The following is an 11,651-nucleotide window of genomic DNA, read 5'->3' as shown; positions in this document are numbered from 1 at the left end:
AATGTGTGTTTTAACAAAAAATGCCAGAATACCGTAAAAATACACTAAGAAAGAAATGGCTGTTGCGATTGGTGTATGTGAGGATATGGAATACAACTTAGCACAATACAGATAGGTAAGTCGCTTGCTCCTGCTTTTATTACTTGTTTCCTATATACTATTATAAACGCTACCATGTTTGTAGTTTCTTTTGCCATGGCTGCACGTTCGAAAGTATATGCTTTATGTTTTCGATCGGAAGGAGCAGATGCTTATCATGATTGATCCTAGACCTATTAAAGACTGGTGTAAAGACACATCAGCGCTGATGTATGCCAGGTACACTCTTGGATTTACCTTGCAGTACACGAACGCAGTGAATGTATATATTCCTGGATGGAATGAGGATGTCTTCAAATGAAAATTTAGACGGGAAGGAAACATTGCAGAGGACATAGATGGGTAACTAACGCAAAGTCACTATAGCTTGCAATAATAATACCTACGATTTAACTATTTCTATATATCGTTGATCGTGAATCTTACCACATACACTTAAGTGGATATTTTATTCTACAGTATATGTCTGCGTGGAATAGACCAAAAGTCACACATATTTATACGGTGGGTATAACACTTTGTTTTAAGTTTTTGTGGAAGATTTTTCAAGAGACGCAGTATTACCCATGCGACAGGCACTAATATTGACATATAACTCGAGCCTGTGTACAGGATGGTACAGAGATGCGACGGAACTTATTCGTGGATTTATTGGCGCACGAAAGAAATGAATATCGGAGATTTCTTTCTGCCGATATAAAACATTATCTTAGGCGCATCACGGAAGGTCTATAAAGTAGAGTTTGTAAGCCTATGACGTCGCGCTCTCCGTGACTGTTAATTTTACAAACTTTGCTTTTTGGATTAACTGTAACTTTAATGTTAGTATTTAATTTTATAGTATTATTATCTTATCGTATGATTCATGTGTTTTTAGTACAAAAATTTAGTTATCCCATAGCAACGCACGGACACACTATCTACCTAGTATATATATAATCCAAACGCGGTCAAAGACTTGGCTTACCTAAATTTCGGCAACACGTGCAAAGACCCATCAGCAATTGTGTAATCAGCCCGTGTGCGCGGCCCAATTGGGTTGTAACAGTACAGCCCAACACACTACGATACAAGCACCTGCGAGGGCCGGCGGGCGGCCCAGCTAGCCATGTCAGTCTCGGCTGACGCAGGGCGACTCAAATTTAAGTACTACAAGTATATATACATTTTCACAGTCACGTACATTGAACTGGCCACGAGCATAACATTTTGGTTGAGTTGACTTTTCGATGCACTTGTACCAGCAGTATTTCAACATTCTATGAGCTGCGTTGACTGACCATCAGTCTCAAATTATAATCACTTCTAACCAGCACCGCGCTTGCGCTCCCGTGCAATACGCAGAGATCCGTAGCCACTCCACAACACCGCGCCATCTGCTGGAAGGTGGTCACCAATGAAGACACTCACGGTGATCCAATCCATTCGTGGCCTCCTCACTGGAGATCATCGCCGGAGCCGCCACGCCGTTCCCAAGATCAAGTCCGCCGCCCTCGCTGCTGTCCTCTTCTTCGCCGGTGCCACGTTGTCGGTTCTTTTTCTCGGCCGCCCCTTCCAATGATGGTCGCCCACGCCCACCTCCTCCTCCCTGTTCTCCAGCGCCGGCGGCACCTGCGACCTCACGCGAGGCCGGTGGGTGCGCGACCCCACCGCGCGGCCGTACTACACCAACGCGACGTGCGCGTTCATCGAGGGCTACCAGAACTGCATGAAGCATGGCAAGCCAAGCACGGAGTTCCTGCGGTGGCGGTGGCAGCCAGACGGCGGCGACTGCGGCGAACTGGAGCGCTTCGACGCCGCGCGATTCTTCGGGCTAGTCCGGGGCAGGTCGATCCTCTTCGTCGGGGACTCGCTGGCCAGTTGCCACGTCCGGTCGCTCGTGTGCACCTTGTCGCAGGTGGAGAGCCCGTCGAGGTCGTCGCGGTCGGCGGAGGGATTCGAGTACTGGCGGTTCCCGGCGCACAGGTTCACGGTCGCCTTCTTCTGGACGCCGTTCCAGGTGCGGTGGCGCCTGACGCGGGGCCGCCGGGGCAGGGCGAGGTGTTCGCGGGCCCCAGCGACCTCCGCCTCCACGAGCCTGACGAGCGGTGGACGGCGGCCGCCAAGGACCACGACTACGTGGTCGTGTCCGCGTCGCACTGGTTCGCGCGCCCCGCCGTGTACTACAGCGGCGGCCGCGTCGACATGGCTAACGTCACAGCGCTCAGGCCCCAGTATGCGCAGCGGGCCGCGTTCCGGGCGCTAGCCGCCGGGATGGAGGGGTTCAAGGGGACCGCCATCCTGCGGACAGTGGCGCCGACGCACTACGAGAACGGCGGGTGGTTCGACGGCGGGGAGTGCACGGCCACGCGGCCGACCGACCCCGAGGACCCGCCGCTGGAGATGGTGGAGCCGGAGCGCGACTTCTACGCGGCGCAGGTGGAGGAGTTCGCGGCGGCGGCGGAGGACGCGAGGAGGAACGGCGTGCGGCTGAGGATGATGGACGTGACCGAGATGATGCTGCGCCGGCCGGACGGGCACCCCGACCGGTACGGCCACGGCCCCGGCGAGCACGAAGGCTTCGACGTCGACTGCCTGCACTGGTGTCTGCCGGGACCGATCGATGTGTGGAACGAGCTGCTACTTCACATCCTGGCCAGCCGTTATTAGACGCATTCAATAGACAAGGAAAAATCATTTTAATTCCAATATTTTTTGTTCTACTCAAACATTATTTGTGATGAGACACAATATATTCTACTGATCACATTGGCCCGTGTCCGTGTTCTTGGCAATTTGCACGATCCTGGCAGGGCAATGCATCAGAAATACACCGTCCGCAGCTGCGTTCATTCCCAACGAACTAAATCAAGTCCGTCTGCAATCAGTTCGACGACTAAACACATTTTGCCATCGTCTACCTACAAACACTACTGGAAACCCCGAGTTTCACTACGGTTTATGTTGTTCCCTGCGGGTTTTTTTTAGTCATATGGAATTATCGGTCTTCGTTGAGTTCCTGTTCAAAACCGTAGGGAAATTAGTATTTCCCTAGGAACTGTATGATTTCGTTGGGAGAAGAGAGAGTGGTGGTCCCTACAGTTACCTACGAAATAACCTAGGGGCTCAGGTTCCCAATGGTTTTGGGACCTTTCCCTAAAAATTCGAACTCGGGAAACTAGTAGTTTACAGTAGTGCAAACCACGTTCATATAATTATATTCACAGCGGCATGATTAGCGTCCGACGTCCGCACCTGTTGCACGCGTGTTGCACGCATAGACTGGAACCGTCCGCGTCACTCAGTTTCCGGCTACGCATGCAAGTGGGGATAGCATGCGTCCCTTCCGCCATCCTCCGATCCGCTTCTCGCGTCCGCCACCGCGACGCGACACGCTCCACCGCTTCGCTTCCCACACGCATGCACGACACCCTAGCAGCTGCAGGAGGCGGCTGCGACACGTGGTCCCATTGCAACATGTACAACACCAGATCTATTTTTGCAACATCCAGATAAAACCACTTGCAACATACGTCCAAAGCAGCTGAACCACTTGCAACATACGTCCAAAGCAGCTGAACCACTTGCAACATACATCTAAAACATTTGCAACATACGTATGAAACACGTAAAACACTTGAAACATACGCTTGAAACATGCATGTTATGCAACATCCAGATCTACTTCAGCAACATTCAAATGGAACACTTGAAACATACGTCTAAAACACTGTCGATGCGAGACCCATGGGGTTTCCCACGGAGAAGAGAGAAGAAGACCTAGTCTAACTAGGATTCCCTACATGTAATCCTACTAGAACTAGTTGCACGTAATCCTACTAGGATCTCTACTTTGTAACCAACTAGGACTCCCGCCTCTCCTGGACTATATAAAGGAGGGCAGGGGTCCCTAGATCAAACGACAGCGACAGACATAACCACAACATACCTCGCAACACAACAAATAGCGCAGGGCGCAATATACTATCCACACCAAACTGGACGTAGGGCGCCGTGACTTTCCGGCGTGCCGAACCAGTATAAATCGTTGTCTCCCTGCGTTTACCATCGAGTTCCTGCAAACGCCGATACCCCTCCGAACAAATCACCGCCCCGGGTATCTCGTGGCGGGTTGCCGGTGGTGAAACATCGACAGCTGGCGCGCCAGGTAGGGGTTCTCGGCGCTTTACGTTTGAGAGCTCGGTGGACCTCAAGATCAAAGATTTGTTGTGGCTCTTGTTGGCCCTCATCGACAAGTCGCTGCAGCTCTCGTCGACCCTCAAGATCAACAACACGTTCTCGGCGATAGGACCTCAAGATCAATATTCGCAGCCCTCGTCGACAACTCGCTGCGGCCCTCATCGGCCCTATCTGAGATGCATCTTCAGCACCGTCCCGCAGAAGCTCGACTTCTCCATGGTGATCCCCGTCCTACATGGGCAACTCGTCCACGTCAACTCGTCAACTACATCAAACCAGATGCGTTTCATCACGAAGCTAGCCAATGTCTCATCTGGATCGATCTTACTCTGTCTGACACGGGATGTGGGGTCCCCGATCCCAATGACCGCATTAGGCACGGCACTCGCACGGGATTCCGACTCCAGCGAGCCTATCAACGAGCGCTGCAGCTACAAACTATAGCAAGCTAGCAGCCTGCAAGTCAAAGAAATCTAGGAAATCCATAGCGCTTAATCTCTGCCGTTACATGCAAGACGACAAGCCCGGTCTACAGAGGTGGTCCTTTGCATCTACTTTTTCCTAGAGCAAGTCAATCAACTCACCGCAATCTATCCGAGTCCGATCAGCAACAGACTTGTCAAATTCAAAGAATTCTGCTACGTATAACAAAGAAGCTACCAAAGAGATTCCAAGACCTTCGCTCAACATACACAGAAGACGTACGCGAGCATTACTACCCCAACGTCCCCGATGACTACTTCAAATTCGCGAGAGCACTCAGCGACCGGCGGACGACTATTTCGACTACTCCTCTCGTCGAGAAAACTAGTCGAGGGCGGATTCCACGTGATCGACAACTAGTCGGAATCGACTCCGACTAGTCGGCTTCATCAACGACCGCCACGGCTTCGTCAACAACGCGGCCACGAACCAAGCTAAGTCACATCTCATTTTTTATATATTCCGGATATTATTCGTATGCCTATGTGGCCATATCATCTTCCCTTAACGGCTGTTAATTTTCTCGGATAGTAAGCCTTAATTCGTGAAGCTTGTTTTCTCGAATGGATGGTCACGTCAATGAACCTCTGAACCATACGGATGGTCACGTCAAAGAACCTCTGAACCATACGGGTGGTCACGTCAATAGACCTCTGAACCATACGCGAGATTCAAGTGCTTAAACGTAATAGGCTACTACCTAGAAAATTAACCGACCTAGCAAGGGAAGACACAAAAAATCATCATGTGAGCAAACATAGTGCTCTAAGTCTTCTCTTAACGGTCGCTAAAGTCCTCAGGTAGAACAGACCTTAATCCGTGAAGCTTGTCTACTCGAACGGATGGTCACGTCAATGAACCTCTGAACCACACGCGAGATTCAAGTGCTTAAACGTAACAGGACACTACCTGAGGAATTTACATGGCCTAGCAAGAGCAAGACACAAAAAGTTTATATGCATTTCATAATGCAGGGGCCCGCCCCTGATTGATTATTCAAATATGGGACATGCTCCCCACTTCATATCCGAAATGTCATTTACAACATATTTTTATGTTTAACATGCAGGGGAGCTACATCGGTACCATGAGATCAGGAAAACACGCTCCTGAGAGCTAGTCCAGAAACAACCCGGATTGATCAGAAAACAACCCGGATGAGGTACATACAAATTCAGAAAGAACCTGGACGAAGCGCAAACAACCCCGAAGAGGTGCTGCAAGTACCAAGACAAATTCAGAAAGAACCCGGATTGATCAGAAAACAACCCGGATGAGGTACATACAAGTTCAGAAAGAACCTGGACGAAGCGTAAACAACCCCGAAGAGGTGCTGCAAGTACCAAGACAAATTCAGAAAGAACCCGGATTGATCAGAAAACAACCCGGATGAGGTATATACAAGTTCAGAAAGGACCTGGACGAAGTGCAAACAACCTGGAAGAGGTGCAGCAAGAACCAAGACAAGATCAGAAAGAACCCGGATGAATCAAAAACAACCTGGAAGAACATTTCAGAAAGAACCCGGATTGATAAAAAAAACCCAGATGAGGTACATACAAATTCAGAAAGAACCTGGACGAAGTGCAAACAACCCGGATGAGGTACATACAAATTCAGAAAGAACCTGGACGAAGTGCAAACAACCTGGAAGAGGGACATCAAGAACCAGAGAAGTCTAGAAACGACCTCGTTGAATAAAAAACAACTCGGAAGAGCATCACGGCTTAGTCAAAAAACTAAGCTCAGGGGCTCAGCATTCGCTTCAACTATGCTCGGGGGCTCGAATTCAAGGATGAAAGACCAAGAATACAAGTACTCAAGACTACAACAAAAACAACACATCAAGACCCTTCATCCGATTTCTATTCTAAAGAAAAGTACTCAGAGAAGGCTCGGGAGCTGCGGGATACATAACCCCAAAAATTTTTTGAAGACAAGAATCTAGACCCTCCAACTTTTGCAAGCAAAAGCAAGAGGCTCGGGGGCTACACTCAGTGAGTGCAATTTTTTACGAAAAATTGCACCCACCGAAAAAGAACTCGGAGCAACCAAGAAGACTAAAGGGACCCTCTGGCTTCTTGTCCCAACAAGCAAGAGGCTCGGAGGCTACACTCACTGAGTGCACTTTTATCCAAAAGTGCACATCAGCCGAAGAAAAGACAAAGAAGACCATCTCAAGGTTTCACTTCAAGAAGAACCTCGAACGGATTTACAACAACTCAACGAAGACCAAGAAGAACAAGAAGGCTTCCGAAGCTCATCCATGAGATGCTCGGGGGCTTGTCGATGCGAGACCCATGGGGTTTCCCACGGAGAAGAGAGAAGAAGACCTAGTCTAACTAGGATTCCCTACATGTAATCCTACTAGGACTAGTTGCACGTAATCCTACTAGGATCTCTACTTTATAACCAACTAGGACTCCCGCCTCTCCTGGACTATATAAAGGAGGGCAGGGGTCCCTAGATCAAACGACAGCGACAGACATAACCACAACATACCTCGCAACACAACAAATAGCGCAGGGCGCAATATACTATCCACACCAAACTGGACGTAGGGCGCCGTGACTTTCCGGCGTGTCGAACCAGTATAAATCGTTGTCTCCCTACGTTTACCATCGAGTTCCTGCAAACACCGATACCCCTCCGAACAAATCACCGCCCCGGGTATCCCGTGGCGGGTTGCCGGTGGTAAAACATCGACAAACACGTGGAACACTTGAAACATATATTTGCAACATGCATGTTATACCACATCCAGATCTACTTCTGCAATATCCAGATGAAACAGTAGAAACATACGTTTGAAACACCTAAAACATATGCTTGCAACATGAAACGTACACTTGCAACATACACTCGAAACCAGCATCACCGATGGAGGAGAGGTCGAGGCTGGTCGATTCCGGCCGTCGAGGTGGGAGCTGACGGCTAGCGGCGGTGCGCGAGCACCACCAGCACCGGTCACGCTCGTGGGTGCCCTTGGCTCGGTCAGGGATGACCTGAGGCGCCCCAGCACATGCGCACAGTGGCCATCGGCGGTAGCCTACGACAGCGAGGCATCCCGGCGGCGCTGGTGTTGGGGAAGAGAACCGGGAGGAGCTCTGCTACCAGTAGACGCACGAGAGAGACCGAGAGATGGGGAGGGTGAGAATAGGGAGAGCAGAGGCCGCGCGAAGCAGGTTTGGGCGCGCGACGGGTAGGTCGAATCTGCATGGGCAGGAGCGAGCGGGCGGGGCGAGCCGTCCGTGTGGACGTACACCCGCGTCTAAGCATTACCGTATTCACCTCTAGCTTTGAACTTTTTTTCACGTTTGGATGTTACTAATATTACTAATTGAGGCGTTGTTCTCACCGAGACATCTAACTTAATTTGGTAAACTCTAATCATCGTCAATTATAAAAGAGCAATGGGAACTATTCTTTTTTATAAATAAGTATTCACTTTTGCCATTATGAAACATTCCTAAATTCATATTGGGACTATTCACATTTGTCGTTATAAAAAAAAATTAAAATAACCCATAAATTTGCATCTAACTTATTCTACATTAGCCATTATGAAATATAATTTAAAATTTTGCTATAAATTTGCTTCTAATTTCCCTCATCTACCTCTACTTTTATAATATCTCTAACAGTACTACACTACTACCTAAAGCAGGCCTTTTATTTTGATTTAGTAGATAGTCCCTGTGTTTCTATGGGTATGGTTCCTGCAGACGACTCCAATAGCACTACCTAAAGAAGCCTTCCTATTCTTTTTATCTCCAATTTCAGCACGTTGGTTCTCTATTTTTCTTCATTTGAACTCCACAGTTCAACCATAAATATTATAAATGCGTACATTTGATTCATTTTTATTTCCATTTTACATTTCATTTACCATTTTATCTTCTTTTTTAACCAATAATTCACTCTTACTGTTTGGTTTGTACTTATTTTGTGATTTTTAGACAATATAAAACTTATGTACTTATTGTTTCGGCAATTTTTAAAGTTTGATTCAGTACATTTATTGTGACTTATACAATTTTATTGTAACTTAACAACTTGGAACAGATTAATGATTTCAAAATTCATGTGCCGATTATTAAAATAGTAAATTTGAAATGTGGAAATAGTAAATTTGAAATGATGAATCTTCTAATAAAGTAAAAAATATATTCATTTTGAATTAGTTGTATTAATTCTAAATAACACTTTGGTTCTAACGGATTTGTCGGAAACAACCTTATGTTGACAGAAATATATTTCAAATTCAAGAAACGACTTTCCCACTCACGGCAACCACATTGTGCCACCTGTCCCGCCTGCGCCTGCATGCCGTGAAAACCGACGACCATGAACGACGACAACAAGATGAACTTGAGCAAAAACGCTCCACAGTTTAAGGCCAGCCTCCTCTTGCACACACCTGTTCCCCTCGTCTCCCTCTTCTGCGTTTTGTCCTTGACCTCCTCAACCCCAAAACAACAGGAGAACAACCAACCGTCAAAGCTCACTCTTTTCTGCGAGCACCCACTACGTATCTAGATTCTAGACTGCTAATTCTCCCCATTTCTTGCTCCAAATTAAACCACCAAGAGCCGCATCAAGATCAGCCAGAAATCCCAATCTTACACTGACGACAGAGATATATATCTGCATCTATCTGCGTGTAGCAAGATCACACCAATTGATCTCTACTACTACTACAGATGCAGCGTTCGTGGTTATACTCAGGTGGGCTGCAGTTTGCAAGTTAATTTGCAGCACGCAACCACACAGGTGCTGTCATCGTCAATGGCGAGGCTGAGCCACGGCCTCCTGGGCGCCCTGAACCTGGTGACGCTCCTCCTGTCCCTGCCGGTGCTGTGCGCGGGCGTCTACTTCCTCACGCGCGCCACCACGGAGTGCGAGCGCGCCCTGCAGATCCCCGTCGTCGCGTTCGGCTGCGCACTGCTGCTGCTCTCGCTCGTCGGCCTCGCCGGCGCCTGCGGGCGCCGCGACGCCGCGACGCCGTTCCTCTGGGTGTACGTCGCCTTCATGTTCCTGCTCGTCGTCGCCGTGTTCGCGTTCACCGTGTTCGCGTTCGTGGTCACTAACCGGGGCGCGGGCAGCGCCGTGTCCGGGCGCGGGTACAGGGAGTACCGGCTTGGGGACTACGCCGGCTGGCTGCAGGCGCGGATCGCCGAGCCGGAGACGTGGCGGCAAGTCGAGAGCTGCCTCTCTCAGGCGCGCGTGTGCGGCGGCCGGCTCCGTGGTGCCGTGGGGGAAGACGCCATGGAATTCTACAGGCAACACCTCTCGCCAATCCAGGTAGGTACACTCATTGTGATAAAATCAGAAACAACTGTCAACTCGTGAGTTTCATACGTGTTCGCTTGCAACGGTGCAGTCTGGTTGCTGCAAGCCGCCGACGTGGTGCAGGTTCCGGTACGTGAACGCCACGTTCTGGGAGGCCCCGAGATCGGGGGCGTTGCCTCCGGCGGCAGCCAGCGACGGTGACTGCCGGGCATGGAGCAACGACCGGCACGTGCTTTGTTTCGAGTGCGACGCATGCAAGGCCGGCGTGCTGGAGACTGTCAAGAAGAAGTGGAAGACAGTGGCGATCGTGAACGTTTCCCTCCTCGCGTTCCTTATCGTTGTCTACACGATCGGGTGCTGCGCCTTGCGCAGCAGAGGTGGCGGTCGTTACCTCAATGGAGGTGGCCCTGACCAAACATGAGCCACGGCGGCGATCGGCCAACTCCGATCGAGTTGAAAATGGTTTAGGTTAGAAACCCATTGTAGATGGTTCGGTTTTTGAGCGAGGACGACCCTGAGTCTGACTCCCGGTGTGTGTCTCTCGGCTCACGGCTCAAGGCCACGTAAGGGCCTGTGAGAGTCGGACTCTCCCGTATTGATCCGACGCCCTTCTGATCCTTCTTTCTCTTCTCCGTGACCTTTGTGTCCGACTTGGTTGCGATATGATCTCGTGCCTTGAACTTTGTCTGATCTTGTAAGTTTTCTATGTTGCTTTTATTGACTTGCTTGAGGTGTCGGATCATCACGTCGCATTCGTTCAAGTCACGTTTGCAAAGAACAAACAACACTTGCAAATTTATTTATTCAATTTGGTCTTGTTGATCATCAAACACCAAAATATAAAGTAAATGAACCAAGGGTGGCTTCCGTTGAAGTTTGCATAATCCCATTTCACTTGGCTTGCGAGTACAAAAGTACCCACTCTCCTTTTGTTGCTGTTTTCTTCTCCATCAAGTTCAGGCTGAAGATGTTGAATGTCACCGTTTCGTGTTTCGTCCCTAGACCCAACCCACTGCCTGTGGATTGGTGTGCTAGCCATGCTAAGTTCCGCCGTTGCAGTTATTGAAGGTTGTCTCTCCGTGTTTACCCGATGTTTTTTTGAAACAAGGTATAATTTATATTACGAGTTTAGTTAAGTGTTGCAATGATTCCTATTTTGTTACCGTGGGTACCAACTTGGAATCCTGCGACTGGTACCGGTGAACACGGTTCTGTATGGGGTGGTTCACTATCCTCTGCGGCACACTCCATCTGACATCTCGTCTTTAAGGTGTTATCAGATCAGGGTGTGACAAAAAGGTGGGAGATTGTGGAGAGGGAGAGTGTAGCGAGAAAACCCCCACCCTCTATTTATTGGAAAAATTGACGCGGCGTGGCAGGTGAGGAGCCACGGCGTGGTAGCGAGGACGTGACCGGCGTTTGGCAATTCGTTTTCCCAGGAGTTCGCGTGAACTGATGTTGGTGGAGGTTGTTGAAGTAGTGATGCGAGGAAAACGAACAGACAACACATAGGTAAGGATGGCAACAGGGATGTATTCGTCGGGTATCACCGGAACGTTCTCTTCCTTGCTACGGAGAATTTATCCCGTCCCCGTCCC

The 11,651-nt window shown here is 49.3% G+C and overlaps 1 protein-coding gene and 2 pseudogenes across 1 annotated transcript; all 3 read left to right on the top strand.

The window, feature by feature from the left end:
- The first annotated feature begins 55 nt into the window (after positions 1-55).
- Positions 56-819, top strand: LOC136527996 (uncharacterized; annotated as a pseudogene).
- A 676-nt stretch (positions 820-1,495) lies between these two features.
- LOC136526080 (protein trichome birefringence-like 19) lies at positions 1,496-2,748 on the top strand (annotated as a pseudogene).
- Positions 2,749-9,230: 6,482 nt separating this feature from the next.
- LOC136529849 (tetraspanin-8-like) lies at positions 9,231-10,854 on the top strand. The gene is made up of 2 exons (XM_066522901.1): positions 9,231-10,065; positions 10,145-10,854. Exons 1-2 carry the CDS (start codon positions 9,550-9,552, stop codon positions 10,472-10,474), a joined length of 846 nt encoding a protein of 281 aa, XP_066378998.1. The 5' UTR covers positions 9,231-9,549; the 3' UTR covers positions 10,475-10,854.
- Positions 10,855-11,651: the final 797 nt, after the last annotated feature.

This window comes from Miscanthus floridulus, chromosome 19 (genome assembly GCF_019320115.1).
Source record: "Miscanthus floridulus cultivar M001 chromosome 19, ASM1932011v1, whole genome shotgun sequence".
In the NCBI taxonomy this organism is placed as follows: Eukaryota; Viridiplantae; Streptophyta; class Magnoliopsida; order Poales; family Poaceae; genus Miscanthus; species Miscanthus floridulus.
This window is presented reverse-complemented; position numbering and strand designations above follow the sequence as displayed.

Excerpts from the sequence above, each read along its gene's own strand:
- LOC136529849 (XM_066522901.1), top strand. The coding sequence starts at position 9,550 with ATGGCGAGGCTGAGCCACGGCCTCCTGGGCGCCCTGAACCTGGTGACG. Across the intron at positions 10,066-10,144 it reads AACACCTCTCGCCAATCCAG|TCTGGTTGCTGCAAGCCGCC; the intron begins GTAGGTACACTC and ends GCAACGGTGCAG.